General features: G+C 45.4%; 1 protein-coding gene across 20 annotated transcripts in view; it reads left to right on the top strand.

The window, feature by feature from the left end:
• Nucleotides 1-15,421, top strand: part of RNF157 (ring finger protein 157) — a 101,989-nt gene that overhangs the window by 56,789 nt on the left and 29,779 nt on the right. For 16 of the 20 annotated variants that reach the window (XR_012426192.1, XR_012426193.1, XM_074020613.1 and 13 more), the window contains one exon: nucleotides 12,951-13,039. Coding sequence is in view for 15 of the 20 variants with exons in the window: in XM_074020613.1 (XP_073876714.1) it covers nucleotides 12,951-13,039 (89 nt within the window). In the remaining 5 variants the exon portion in view is untranslated. Of the gene's footprint in view, nucleotides 1-10,935; nucleotides 11,002-12,950; nucleotides 13,040-15,421 lie in introns of all 20 variants that reach the window. The other 4 variants (XM_074020614.1, XM_074020616.1, XM_065532026.1 and 1 more) reach the window with 1 other exon arrangement.

The following is a 15,421-nucleotide window of genomic DNA, read 5'->3' as shown; positions in this document are numbered from 1 at the left end:
TACCATTCATTCTAAGCTGGTGATTGGCTCCCCGTGAGAATTGGATGGAAAATTAGTGAAAAGGGGTTTACTGCAGTTAATATAGATCATTGTTGTTCTGGTCTACAGCAGGCACATCAGTCTGTCTCAGGGATGCATCTGGCTAAATAGGCAAATTTGTATTCACTTCACAGCATTCAAGCAAATACTAAGCTGCTCTCCCCAACACCGATCTAAGAAAATGTTCTAGAGCATCACCAGTCTAAAAATATCTGCTGGTAAGCCTTGGACACGTTATGTATCTCAGAAGAGGGGAAGCAGAGAAAGCTGGGAAAATAACCAGGCATCAAATAAAAATGAAATAGAATTTAAACACAAAAACCCTATGAAAGAAAGAGATTATGTTAGTACCATAAATGCATTTTTGATATGACCCCAGGCGTTGGTTTCTATAGTAATTATTATTTGATTCTTTGGCATAAATATTAAATGTCTGCCCAATATATAAAATGTGTACTTTGCTTTTTTTTTTTTTTTTTTTGAGATGGAGTCTCGCTTTGTCGCCCAGGCTGGAGTGCAGTGGCACTATCTTGGCTCACTGCAACCCCTGCCTTCCAGGTTCAAGCAATTGTCCTGCCTCAGCCTCCTGAGTAGCTAGGATTACAGGCGCGTACCACTGCTCCTGGCTAATTTTTTGTGTTTTTAGTAGATACGGGGTTTCCCCATGCTGGCCAGGCTGATCTTGAGCTCCTGGCCTCAACCAACCCGCCCACCTCAGCCTCCCAAAGTGCTGGGATTACAGGCGTGAGCCACCGCTCCCAGCCTGTACTTTGCTATTTTAATTATAAATTGTCTAAAATGATTTCCTGTCTTTGGAAGCATATTTTTGGTATTTTGGATTTTTTTGTTTTTACTTAAGTAGAAAATTAATATAATATAAATTACATAAATAAATACATAATTTATAATTAAGTAAATGAAAAAATAATTGAATAAATGAATGATAAAAGACAGCTCTTCGTTACAGTAGAATCCCAGCTAATAAATGTAGAAAGCTGTAATTATTCTATATCCATAAATGTTTTTTAATGTAGAAGAAATGATAGAAATTAGCCAGCTGTGATGACTTGCTTGTAGTCCCAGCTACTCGGGAAACTGAGGCAGGAGGATCACTTGAGCCTAGTAGTTCAAGGCTGTAGTGCACTATATGGTCACAGTGAATAGCCACTGCACTCCAGCCTGGAAACATACCAAGACCCTACCTCTAAAAAACAAAACAAAACAAAAAAATGTGTGTGCATTTATTTTGGTACATAATTAAATATTATTAGCTGCAGAAGACCAGCATTTTTTCTTTCAGTGTGGTCTCTAACCTACCTGCATCAGAATTGGTTGGAATGTTTATTAAAATACAGATTCCTAGTTCCTACCCCAAACTAGCTGAATCAGAATTCTAGTGACAGGGCCCTGGGATCTGCAGTTTTTAAAAATACTCCCATGTGAGGCCGGGCGCGGTGGCTCACACCTGGAATCCCAGCACTTTGGGAGGCCCAGGCAGGCGGATAACCTGAGGTCAGGAGTTCGAGACCAGTCTGACCAACAGGAGAAACCCTGTCTCTACTAAAAATACAAGAAAATTAGTTGGGCATGGTGGCAGGCACCTGTAATCCCAGCTACTCAGGAGGCAAGGGTGAGACAGGGGAATCGCTTGAACCTGGGAGGCGGAGGTTGCAGTGAGCCAAGATCGCACCATTGCACTCCAGCCAGGGCAACAAGAGCGAAACTCCATCTCAAAAAAAAAAAGTACTCCCATGTGATTCTTGGCCCCTCTCAAGTTTGAGAATCACTGAGTTAGAAGTTCACTGGCTAAGTAGTGGACAGAGAATCAGATGCAAACTCTGTTACTGCCTCCCTACATGGTCATTAACAAACTTTACGTACTTTCTTAGTGCCTCATCTTGAAATCTTTCATTATTTCTAGAGTTGCCCAAACTGTTAATTATTTTAATAAACCTGACCTATCTCCCAAGGAAGTGTTGGTTAGGTGGACTAAAAATTATTATTTGAATAATTTATGTTAATTGAAGAAAAGCCAGAATATTATGATTAATATGAAGTAGTCAGAAAAAGAAAATGCACACACACAATAACCAACAGAAGCAGGCCAGGTGCGGTGGCTCACGCCACAGCGCTTTGGGAGGCTTGAGACCAGCCTAGACAACATACTGACATCTAGTCTCCACTAAAAATAAAAAAAATTAGGCCAGGCACAGTGGCTCATGCCTGTAATCCCAGCACTTTGGAAGGCCAAGGCAGGTGGATCACGATGTCAGGAGTTCGAGACCAGCCTGGCCAACATGGTGAAACACCATCTCTACTAAAAATATAAAAATTAGCCGGGTGTGGTGGCAGGCATCTGTAATCCAAGCTACTCAGGAGGCTGAGGCAGGAGAATTGCTTGAACCTGGGAGGCGGAGGTTGCAGTGAGCCAAGATTGTACCACTTCACTCCAGCTTGGGCAACAGAGCAAGACTCCATCTTGGGAAAAAAAAAAAAATTAGCTGGGCATGGTGGCACACACCTGTGACCCCAGCTACTCAGGAGGCTGACGCAGGAGGATCGCTTGCGCCCAGGAGGTCTAGGCGGCAGTGAGCCATGATCGGGCCACTGCACTCCAACCTGGGTGACAGAACAAGACCCTGTCTCAAAAAAAAATAAAAATAGACCGGGCACGGTGGCTCACGCCTGTAATCCTAGCATTTTGGGAGGCCAAGGCGGGTGGATCACCTGAGGTCAGGAGTTCAAGACCAGCCTGGCCAACATGGTGAAACCCCATCTCTACTAAAAATACAAAAGTTAGCTGTGCGTGGTGGCATGTGCCTGTAATCCCAACTACTTGGGAGGCTGCGGCAGGAGAATCACTTGAGCCCAGGGACGGGGGAGGTTGCAGTGAGCTAGGATCATGCCACTGCACTGCTACCTGGGCGACAAGAGTGAAACTCCATCTCAAAAAATTAAAATAAAAATAAATAAAAATTAAAAAATTAAAGTAACCGGCCGGGCGTGGTGGCTCAAGCCTGTAATCCCAGCACTTTGGGAGGCCGAGACGGGCGGATCACAAGGTCAGGAGATCGAGACCAGCCTGGCTAATACGGTGAAACCCCGTCTCTACTAAAAAATACAAAAAAAACTAGCTGGGTGAGGTGGCGGGCGCCTGTAGTCCCAGCTACTCGGGAGGCTGAGGCAGGAGAATGGCGTAGACCCGGGAGGCGGAGCTTGCAGTGAGCTGAGATGCGGCCACTGCACTCCAGCCTGGGCGACAGAGCGACACTCCGTCTCAAAAAAAAAAAAAAAAAAAAAGAAAAAAGTAACCAACAGAAGTATACAGTATCAATACTTTCTTTACCTGAGAATTGATGGGGATAATATAGTTTTCACTTATTTATGCCATATATATATATATAAAACGAGGCCTGAATCTAATAGCAAATGAAAACAAAGTATATACTTTATTTATTTATTTATTTATTTTTTGAGACGGAGTCTCGCTCTGTCGCCCAGGCTGGAGTGCAGTGGCGCAATCTCGGCTCACTGCAAGCTCCGCCTCCCGGGTTCACGCCATTCTCCTGCCTCAGCCTCCCGAGTAGCTGGGACTACAGGCGCCCGCCCCTGCGCCCGGCTAATTTTTTCTATTTTTAGTAGAGACGGGGTTTCACCATGGTCTCGATCTCCTGACCTTGTGATCCGCCCACCTCGGCCTCCCAAAGTGCTGGGATTACAGACGTGCAAAGTATATACTTTAAAAAAAAGATTTATATTGAAGTTAACTTTACTTTTATGGATGGGATGAATGCATTATTGTGTTCCCAGACTACTGGGAATTGCCTAATAATTTACACACACAATAAGATGTCCTTTCACATGTACTGTGACCATTTTTTTTACAGCAAAAATAGTACAACTGTAGGGGTAGTGTAATATTTGAAATCAGAATGGTAAAAAAACAAATCTAGGACATGTGGTTGATATACACACACAGACTAAATGTGTGTGTGCCCATGTGTATGTGAATGCATGTGCACCCTTCTGCCTGCATTTGGGCCTGGTCTGGCAGTTTCATCTTTTGTCACCAGGTGGCACTTTGCCGATGTGATGTGCACATAAAAGGAAACTGATGAGTACCAGGGTAAAAAGCCAAAGAGGAGCTGCTCACATACACACACAGCCTTCGTCAGCAAACACCTGAGGTCCACCAAAAGAGGTCTTCTGACTGAGCCAAACTCTACTTCCATTCTGGGCTTGAGATGTTTGGGATTTAAGTTATTCTCAGATTCAGGCTTACTTCAGTACAGACACAGCAGCCCAGTCCCAGGAGGATGCTGTATCCAAGCATGCAGGGCACCAGATGCAAGCCTGACACCCCTTTACAGATGGAACTAAGAGAGGTTTGCTTGACTCTTCACTGTGTCCCCCGGGCCTAGTTCAGTACTCAGGATACAGTGAGAGTGCTGAATGAATGGGTAAATGTCTTTGTTTTTTGAAAATTATTTATTTAATCTTTTTTTTTTTTTTTTTTTAGACAGACTCTCACTCTGTCACCCAGGCTGGAGTGCAATGGTGCAATCTCAGCTCACTGCAACCTCTGCTTCCTGGGTTCAAGCGATTCTTCTGCCTCAGCCTCTTGAGTAACTGGGAGTACAGGCATGCGCCACCACACCCAACTGATTTTTGTATTTTTAGTGGAGACGAGGTTTCACCATGTTGGCCAGCCTGGTCTCGAACTCCAGACCTCGGGTGATCTGCCTGCCTCGGCCTCCCAAAGTGCTGGGATTACAGGTGTGAGCCACCGCGCCCGACCGTTTTTTGAAAATAATTTAGTGGAGAAGTTGCCATATTTTAGAACTATCTGGCAGTAACACATCTTTGAGCATCTTGGGTGGAAGGTAAACACTGACTGACATGTCCCTTGCTGCTGTGGCTGCTGGCAGTGTTCTCTGACATCACCCTGCCCTCAGTGTACATTTGTATCTTCTGCCAGTACTGTTAGATCTTACAGATAAATATTTTGTCATACTGTGCTCCAAGAAACCTCTTCTAAGAAGACCTTAGATACTCCTGTTAAAGATGGAAAGGAGTGTGGTGTGTGGTGTACTTTTGTACATATTGCCACCTAAGCATAGGGCACCATTGGAGATTTTTGGCTAGCTTCCAGAACCTTCATAGAATTCGTACTATTTGCCATGATAGTATAACTTTCGGACTCCCCAAACTCTGCTCAGGTCCCTAGAACACTCCTAGGATTAGAAGAGCCTGCAGACTTGCCCTGCAGTAGCTGAAGCAATGCAATAGAGTATGGCTTTCGGAGTCAGATGTACCCGGGTTCAAATTGTGTTTCTGCTATTCATTAGCTCTGGGACCCTGGATGATTACGTGAGTCTTTTGAGTCTCAGTTTCTTTATCTGTAGAATGTCAGTTTCTTTAACAGACATTCTTCATTTTTTAGTCAGCTACTGTATTTCTTCTGCATGTTAGACCGTCCTCCAGCATACATACAGAACTTACAGGCTGGTGAGAGTGGCAGGCATGTTGTTCCTGTCGAGAATATGAAACAAGAAAATACCTAAACTGGAGCTGGATGGCGGTCTTGGCCACACGATAATGCAAATGTGAATGTTACATAATGCCACTGAACTGTATACTTGAATGTGGTTGAGATAGTAAATTTCACGTTATGTGTATTTTACCAAAATAAAAAAAGACCAGGGCCAGGCGCGGTGGCTCAAGCCTGTAATCCCAGCACTTTGGGAGGCTGAGACGGGCGGATCACGAGGTCAGGAGATCGAGACCATCCTGGCTAACACGGTGAAACCCCGTCTCTACTAAAAAGTACAAAAATCTAGCCGGGCGAGGTGGCGGGCGCCTGTAGTCCCAGCTACTCGGGAGGCTGAGGCAGGAGAATGGCGTGAACCCGGGAGGCGGAGCTTGCAGTGAGCTGAGATCCGGCCACTGCACTCTAGCCTGGGCGACTGAGCGAGACTCCGTCTCAAAAAAAAAAAAAAAGACCAGGCGTGGTGGCTTACACCTTTAATCCCCTCACTTTGGGAAGCTGAGGTGAGAAGATCACTTGAACTCAAGAGTTTGAGACCAGCCTGGGCAATATAGTAAAACCCCATCTCTACAAAAATTTAAAAATAAAGATAAAAAATATGTAAAGTAAAATGGGGGACAAAAATAATCCATCTAAAGAACCTAGCATAATGCCTGGCACATAATATATACTCAGTTAAATATTTCCTTACATTCTCTTTTTTCATGATTTGCCAAGCTGTAATTCCTGGTTACCCAAATTTTACCCCATGAAAGGGGCTTTCTTTTGGCAGTTTTCTGGTTAGATGAATAGATTAGGGGGATCTGTGCCTTGCTTTTCTGTCGTAAAGATACTCACACATGTTTGGTCCTCAAATCCCTGAGCAGACCAAATTTCATTCTTTGTTCATGGGTCTTGATCTGAGGCCTGTTTTCATTATAAAAAGTGAAATAGGATTCTAGAAACTGCATTAAGTTATCCTTCATAAAGCTGTTAAAGGTTTATTTACTCCAGAATGATACCTGAGAAACAGGAAGCCATTCTATAAATCCATGTTGAGCTTGAGGTAAGAGATCAGAAAACTTCTCAGTCTCCCTCTGTCTGTGGACCTGGGGCATGTTGTGTGCAAGACAGAAAAGGAAGCTCTTTCTGTTTCCAGATATGCCAGGATGCTTACATCAGAAAGACTTTATCTGGTCTTCCTAGTCACTGTGCACTCCCTTACTCAGTAGACCTAGGGCTGAGAAAATTACCCTTTGCAGACTCTAAAAAAGAAAAACAGAAACTCTGTGGATATGAACTGAGAAAACGATCGCTAATGCTGGTACAGTGGACTGGTGCATGAGTACTTCAGAAAAATGCTTGTCCCCGAATCTGTTCTGAGCTTCATCTTTCTTGGTCCCAAGAAGGCATTAGTTTGCTTTCCTTTCATACTTACCTGTTAGCATATGAGTGAGATCTCTGGTTTTAGGTTGAAATAAGATACTTTTTGTTTTTGTGTTTTTGAGAGAGTCTCACTCTGTTGCCCAGGCTGGAGTACAGTGGCATGAGCTCAGCTCACTGCAACCTCCACCTCCTGGGTTCTAGCGATTCTTCTGCCTCAGCCTCCCGAGTAGCTGGGACTATAGGCCCGCACCACCGCACCCGGCTAATTTTTGTGTTTTTAGTAGAGATGGGGTTTCGCTGTGTTGACCAGGCTGGTCTCAAAACTCCTGACCTCAAGTGATCTGCCAACCTTGACCTCCCAAAGTGCTGGGATTATAGGCATGAATCACCATGGTTGGCCTCTTTTTTTTTTCTTTTTTGAAGCAGTCTCACTCTCTCCCCCAAGCTGGAGTGCAGTGATGCTATCATAGCTCACTGCAGCCTCAATCTTCTGGGCTCAAGTGATCCTCTTGCATCAGCCTCCTGAGTAGCTGGGACAGGTGTGTGCCACCATGCTGACTAAGTTCTTTATTTTTTTGTAGGGACACAGTCTCGCCATGTTGCCCAGGCTGGTCTCAAACTCCTGAGCTCAAGCGATCCTTCTGCCTCAGGCTCCCAAAGTGCTGGAATTACAAGCGTGAGATACTGTGCCCAGCCAGGATACATCTTTTGTCTTAAATATAACTTAGTAATGGTGTATGTATTGAGGAGATAGTGTGGACAAACACAAACATTTATTTGGTGTCTTGACTTTAGAAAGGAATGAGGTAATAGATAAATTTGTGTCTTCAGATATTTTAATAACCAGCACTTTAATCCTTGGAAATCTCATCTCTAGATTAAGAAGCTGCTTCCAGAGCATCTTGGGAAAAGATAAAGGTAGAACATGTTCAAACCTCAACTCTGCTCCCTTTAACACGTTAGTTACTGGAAAAAAAAAAAAGAGAAAAATAACCTCTGCTCCCTAAAATTTGGGGGACTTTAGAGAATTTATTCAACCTCTTTGCAACCTCTATTTTCTTACCTGCAAAAATGGGAACAACCATGCCTATTTCACAGGATTCCTCCAGAGATTAAATAAGATAATATAAATAAAGAGCTCAGCATAGTGCCTGGCACATAGTATTATGGGATCTTTGGGGTGTCACTTTTCTGGCTGGAAACCTGTGGCCAGTGGTGCCTTGCACAGGTTCGGCTCAGGCACATTGGACTTTTTCCACCCACTTGGCCTGACAGACTGCACTCAGCTCACACTACCAGCCTATATCCCACGCCTCCAAGGGAGACTGCAAATCAGGCATGGAACAGGAAGTGGTGTGTGAGCGAGAGTAGGGTCCGGCCACTGTGCAGTCAGACATGCCAGCTGCTGCTGTGGGGCTGGCAGCCCCAGGTGCCAGCATGGGTGCCAGCTGTCTGCGAGGCTGTGGCTGGACCAGGTGTACTGCAGGCAGCTCTCCTGGTTGGCACCAGGGAATGTGGTGGCACCTGGAATCTTGGAGATGCCAGGAACCACAGGGCCATAAAGAGGAAGTCACAGCCCTGGCTTAGGCAGCTCCCAGGTCTGGGGTTCCCGAAGGGCCATAGCTCTTCTTTCCTCTTTGCCCACAACATGACAAGCAAGGAGCATGTTTCAGTTCTGTTTGTGTTACAGCAATTTTAGTCCCACCATTCCATGGGTCCAAAATTCTCGTCCTGCCACCAGGAAGAATGAGGTACACAGACAAACGTAGGGTGAGCAAGATGAAGAGGAGCCTTATTGAGCGATAGAACAGCTCATACCCGCAGTGGGTAGCTCCTTTCCGCAACCAGGGTGTCCTGACAAGTGTCCTAGCATAGAGACCCTGGAGTGGAAAGCTCTTTTCTGCAGGAAGGTCATCCTGTCTTCTCTGTAGCTCTCAGCAGAGAGGAGGCCCTGGAGTGCATAGCTCCTCTCTGCAGCTGGTCTTATGGACATCTCTGAAGCTGTCAGCAGAGAGGGGGCACTGGAGTAGATTGCTCCTCTCTGCAGCTGATGGTCCCAACCTCTGCCCTGTTCTGCCTGAGCCTGGGGCTGTTAATGGGCCTCAGAAGGGAGGAAGTGCAAGTAGACTGGTCCCTGGGCAGCCATGGGCAGGCCTAGAAAAGGCACCACAAGTTCCCACTCCGGTGGGCAGGACTGGCAGCCAGGGCCCCAGCCTTCACGCCCTCCCTGAAGGCCAGCACTAAGCTGCCCTCAGCGCCCCCACCTTCCCCCATGCTCATCAGTGCCCAAAGTCTGGAAGGGGCCGAGGCAGCAGGGGGCTGGGGCTGGCTTGTCAGCACTACCCTGAGCATGTGCACTCCCAGCCTGACTATGACAACACCTGGGCTTGGCCCCACATTGCTCTAAGATCAGAGCCAGCACCAACAGCAGGCAGAAGCCAGGCGGCAGGAGCAGGCACTCCTGAGCCTGCTGGGATGGGGGGGCAGAGGGGGTGCTTTTCCGTGTCTCCAAGAGTTTATGGAGGCCCAGGTCCACAGCCCTGACTTGGATGGCTGCAGCCCCACGCGGGGCTGCTGCCTGTTCCTGGCTTCCACCAGCTCTATGGAGCACGCAGCCCCTATAGCACCCCCTTGCAGCCTAGGGCAGGGGCTCCAGGTTCTCACTGGGCCTGGGCCAGTGTCCGGGGCAGGGTGACATCGCCATGAGCTCTGCCTGTTGCCCCGGCGCTTCAGGGGTAGCCAGGGGCAGAGTGGATCCTGGGCCTGGGCCTTGGCTGGGTCATCTGGCCAGGAGTGTCAGGCTCAGTGGTCACTCCAGTGTGGGGCAGACCTGGGGACACAGCCCCGGAAAGGCTGCACAGAGCCTCCTCCTGAGGCACAGGAATCTGGCACCCTCGGCAGAGTGGGCACAATGGCTGCGCCAATGGCCAGGTGCCCAAAGTGGAAGCTGCTCCCACTTCCTGTCTGGGGCCCCTGAAGCACGGCCCCAGCTCTGCGCCAAGGCCTGGCCTTGGTGCTCCATGTGCAAGCGGAGCACTGCCCAAGGCCCAGCTCCTTCTCGGGACTCCTCTCTGCCCTATCGTGCTGCTTTTCTGCCACACTGCTCCTCTGCTGGCAGGCAACCCGGCCAGCCCCATGGGGTGGCCTCCAGGGTGGCAAGCTGTGGAGGGGCCGTTGGTCTGCTCCCTGCGACCTCCCTGCAGCGGCCGTTGTGATGACAGCAGCTGCTCCAGACGGCCCACCACTGTCATCAATAGTAAGCACTCAATAAATGGTAATTTTTGAAAGGAAGATAACTAAGAAATTTAGAGAATAATGGTAGGCAAAATCGATTTACAGAAGAATGGGAGACAACTCTAAGAGCAGAAAAATATTTTCTTCAATTTGCCTCTGATCCTACTGTCCCCTCTATATTCTCTGTCATCTCTGAATTTGCAGATTTCATTTATCCTTTAAGATCCCAGATCAACTACCACCTCCTCCATGAAGCCTTCAGATTACCTCAGCCAGAAATGATCACTTCCTTTATTTTTGCCTTTTGTGGCAAAAAATACTAATATGTTTAATCTCTTTAATATTACAATTACTATGTCAGCTGCCTTATAATGCAGCTTCCTGAAAGGGCAGGGCCTTATCTTCTTGGTTTTCAGTCTCTCCTTATTCCTAGCATGGAGTATTGCATGTAGACTCTGATTGCATGAATGAAAGGCCAGCAAGGCACAAACTTTGGTAGGTAGCAGCCCACGAACAAGGTTCTCCTGAACAGATTTGTTGTTGTTGTCTTTTGCGGGTATGTGTGTGTATAGGGAGAGCCTAAAGTGTAGGGGTGGGTTTATTAACAATTGAACTCATTGATACCTTTCCTTAAGAGCCAGATAGCTTATGTTTCATTGCCACAGTTATCAAATATAATATTCAAAATGGAGGATGAAGAGTGCCAGGATTTTTTTTCTTTCTTTTTATTTTTCTCTCTTTTGTGGCAGGGGGTGGCTATGGAGGAGAAAGAGTAAAGAATAAGGGAAAAGATGCATCTTTTATTTGAAATGCAGGTAGGAGTTATGGATAACGCCCAAGTACCTGTACAAATGAAAATGATTAACTTTGCTACTCCAGAAAAAAATTTTAATCCCGAAGTCATTTATTTTGGCTTTAGAATAGACTAGTGTTTGTGTCGGATTTTCCTGCCTAATTACTTTTTGCTTAAGCTTATTTAAAAATTGTTTTAAATTCCTTTAGTATGACAGCCTAGGAAAGTTGGGGGAGGAGAAACAGGCCACAGATGGGATCTGAACTAGAATTTCAGTTTTCCCATGTCAAGGCCTCCTGATGCACTGCTTGCAGGAGGGCAAAGTTGGAGTCAGCTTTGTGGAAAACAATTTGGCAAAATAATTTTTAAAGTCTTAAAAATATGCTTACTCTTTGATCCAGTAATTCCACTTCTAGGAATTTGTCCTAAGGAAATAATCAAACAAGCATGCAGAAATATAGACAAGGATATTCACCATGACATTTATAGCTGCAAAAAAAGTAAAACCAACATAAAGTATTGAATAATATGGAATTGATTAAAGTATGCTGTTATCTGCACGTTATCAAAATTATAGACTTTAAAAATGTTTGCCACATCTTTTTATGTGAAAAAGAAACTGCAAAATAGTATGCTCAGTTTGAAACAACACATGGATATAGAGGTGGATGGATGGATGGATAGATGGACGGATGGAGATACATATTCCAAAGTGTTAATTTTGGTGTTGCTGAATAGTAAGATTAGGGATAGTTTTATACTTTTTTGTGTTTTTCAAATTTTCTGCTTAAACATGTATTACTTTGTAATTAGAAAAAACTATCATTTTTTAAAGAATGTATGGTTAATATATCAACGAAAAGGTAAATTACTAAATAATGCCCACAAAGTAGGTAATCTGAATGCAAATAATTTCTGTTGAGTATAAGAGTCACATTCATACATGTGAATTATAAGCAATCATACTGCATACATAAAGTCAGATGCACCTTGACTATGGTTTCACTATATTGTTTCCCAAGTAAAATAACCATATTCAGTAAAAACCTGTGAAGGCACAATTCGATTATAACTTGGGTGTCCTGTTTTGTGATACCACACTATGGAGGCAGACTTTTCTTGAGCCAAGAGAACCACAGTTTTGCAAAGCTGCAGAGACCAGTAGGTTTTTTGGGAATTACATGTTAAAACATTTGATTGCCCAAATAACATTTTAAAAATACTGGGAACATTTGAAATCATTCTTGATCCTCAGAAGGCAATTCCCAGTGAAATTTTTGGCTGTTTCCCCTTTGTTTATCTCTTTATTATCAACAACTCAGAACTTCATATCCAAAAGTCTAAATGGGCAAAGCAGAAGAAAGTGGATGGTAAATGATGAAGACAATCATAAACCTTTGGTGACCCCAAAATAACTTTTGGCTCATGTGCTAACTCTGCTTTATATGATCAGCTGCAGGGGAAATTTTTTCTTTACTGTTTGCAAACTTCAGCTCTGTACACATGATGGGGTTCTCTTTTATTTGCAGTCCCTAAATTCCTGGGATACCATATGGCCTCACCGAAGGAAAGGGCTTGCAGGTCTGACTCCCTGTCGTCTGAGGTCAGATGGAAAAGCCTTTTGTGATTAACTCGGCCACAGTGTGTCCTTTGGTATTTGGAACTTCAGTGGTTTTTTATTAATTCTCCAAGTTTTGAACACTGACCCAAATAAGCTTCATATAATGGAAAAAGAAGATAAATCTAGCTCTTTGGGCCCCAAATTGAATCCCATTTTCCCACTAGCTGTAACCTTGAGCAGGTTGACTCAGTATGTCAGAATTTCAGTTTCCTCACTTAATTAGGAGAGTTGTGCCTTCCTGCCTCATCTCTTAGGGCTATTCTTGGTGAACTGTAAAGCCCTGTAACAGCGAGGGACAGCTGTGGGTCTTTATAAACACACCACCTTCTCCTACTTTGTTTCTGACACAGTTCCCTTACGCCGCCCCACCTCCCCAAGAACCTGTGAAGACTCTGAGAAGCCTGGTCAATATCCGAAAGGACACGCTGAGGCTCGTCAAGTAAGTTCCCAGAGGCTGGGGCCAGGTCCCAGGCACCTTCCTTTGGGGAGGTTGGGGGCTGGGGGACAGACTTCCCAAGGAACTCACACAGCAGTTTCTGGCAGCCCCAGAGCCTGCTTCTCCAGGTCTCAGACAGGAGTGCGGGCGCTTCTTTCTGCTGAGATCAGGCCATCCACCCCTATGTTGTTCAGCACTGGATGCAATGGACTGTGTTTGTGAAGAACTTTCACTTGCCTAGAAATGCTCAGTATCCTTATTTTATGGATATTTTTTAAAAGGGAAGAAGAATTATTAAGGGAAAGTGGGAATTTTTGCAGCTACTCCAACAAGCCAATGTAAAAATAGGAAATTTGAACTTAGAATATAAAATCCTTTATTTTATTGCTATATTTTCTTTTTCTTCTTTATTCCCTATCTCATGTGTCTGTTCTCTTTTTTTTTTTTTTTTTTTTTTGAGACGGAGTCTCGCTCTGTCACCCAGGCTGGAGTGCAGTGGCACGATCTCCGCTCACTGCAAGCTCCGCCTCCTGGGTTCGCGCCATTCTCCTGCCTCAGCCTCCCGAGTAGCTGGGACTACAGGCGCCGCCACCTCGCCCAGCTAATTTTTTTGTATTTTAAGTAGAGACGGGGTTTCACCGTGTTAGCCAGGATGGTGTCCATCTCCTGACCTCGTGATCCGCCCGTCTCAGCCTCCCAAAGTGCTGGGATTACAGGCTTGAGCCACCGCGCCCGGCCCTCATGTGTCTGTTCTCTAAGGAACTCATAGTGCCCTTGGTTGGTTGTTTAATCCTCATCATCAATGTTAATTATCGTCATTTGCCTTCTTGGTGCCATCCTCGAGACAGTGTAATTTTTAATCTGATACATTCCCACCCCCCGCCACCCCTAGACAGTATGTCTACCAAGGCTCTCTGATTCCCTGGTGAAAAACTTTGGTTAGAGCAAATCAAGGTCCCAGATTTTTCTGAATAGGCAAGAAAGATGACTCAGAGACCATCTCATGCTTGTATAGATCAGCCTTATTAGCATTACGATGTTTCTGTCTGATATATATATAGATATAGAGAGCGAGACAGAGTCTCGCTTTTTTTTTTTTTTTTTTTTTTTTGAGACAGAGTCTCACTCTTGTTGCCCAGGCTGGAGTGCAATGGCACAATCTCGGCTCACCGCACCCTACGCCTCCCGGGTTCAAGCGATTCTTCTGCCTCATCCTCCTAAGTAGGTGGGATTACAGGCATGCACCACCATGCCTGGTTAATTTTGTAATTTTAGTAGAGACGGTGTTTCTCCATGTTGGTCAGGCTGATCTCAAACTCCCGACCTCAGGTGATCCACCTGTCTCGGCTTCCCAAAGTGCTGGGATTAAAGGCATGAGCCACCGCCCAGAGTTTTGCTTTGTCACCCAGGCTGCAGTACAGTGGCGCGATCTCAGCTCACTGCAGCCTTGACTTCCTGGGCTCAAGCAGTCCTTCCAGCCCTAAGTAACCACTAATCTATTTTCAGTCTGTCTCTCTTAATTTTTTATATTTTATTTGTCCCTGAAGTTTCTACTGGTTTCCCAGCTATGCTTCTCTCCACCCCAGGGTCATCTCTGGGGAGGAGAGAGCCAAGGAGGTACCTGTCTGCTGAACAGTCCCCCCACCTGACCCAGGGGAGTTCATCCAGCAGAAGAGCAGACTAACGAGGCCTCTGGGGCCTGCCAGTTGCCAGCTACTCTGTCCACTTGGTTTCTCTCATCACATATGGCACATTCATACATTTGATGGAGACCATTCAAGGGCCTGAGCTGCTGCGAGGTCATGGCCTCTGCCATGGCAGCCTGGCTGCAGCTCTAGAATAGGATGAAGCAGCTGTCTTGCGCTAAAAGAACCAGACTTGGAAGCAGCAGAGCAATTTGCTTCCCAGGTCCACAGATGCTTGCTTGAATGAGTGTCTGAGCTTCAGGGTTTTTTTAATCTGTAAAATGGTGATAATCAACTTTACCTTTCATGGTGGTTGTCAAAATTAAGGTAACAGAAGGGAAAACACCTGGTGTTCAATAAATGTTAATTTGAAGAGTGTTCTTTGTTTTGTTTTTCTGTGATTATGGGAATAAATTCTGATTCTCAGATTTCCAGGTAAAGATGGAGGATTGAACACCTACTTTTGCTTCCTCTGAAAACCCCATCAAGTAATTATAAACATGTATTTAAAAGGCATAAATCTGGCCGGGCACAATGGCTCACGCCTGTAATCCCAGCACTTTGGGAGACCAGGGCGGGTGGATCACCTGATCCTGGCCAACATGGTAAAACCCCGTCTCTACTACAAAACAAAAATTAGCCAGACATGGTGGCATGCACCTGTAGTCCCAGCTGCTCCAGAAGCTGAAGCAGGAGAATT

Source organism: Macaca fascicularis, chromosome 16 (genome assembly GCF_037993035.2).
Source record: "Macaca fascicularis isolate 582-1 chromosome 16, T2T-MFA8v1.1".
NCBI lineage: Eukaryota > Metazoa > Chordata > Mammalia > Primates > Cercopithecidae > Macaca > Macaca fascicularis.
Note: the sequence above shows the minus strand (reverse complement) of the source record. Positions and strands in the feature narration are given on the sequence as shown.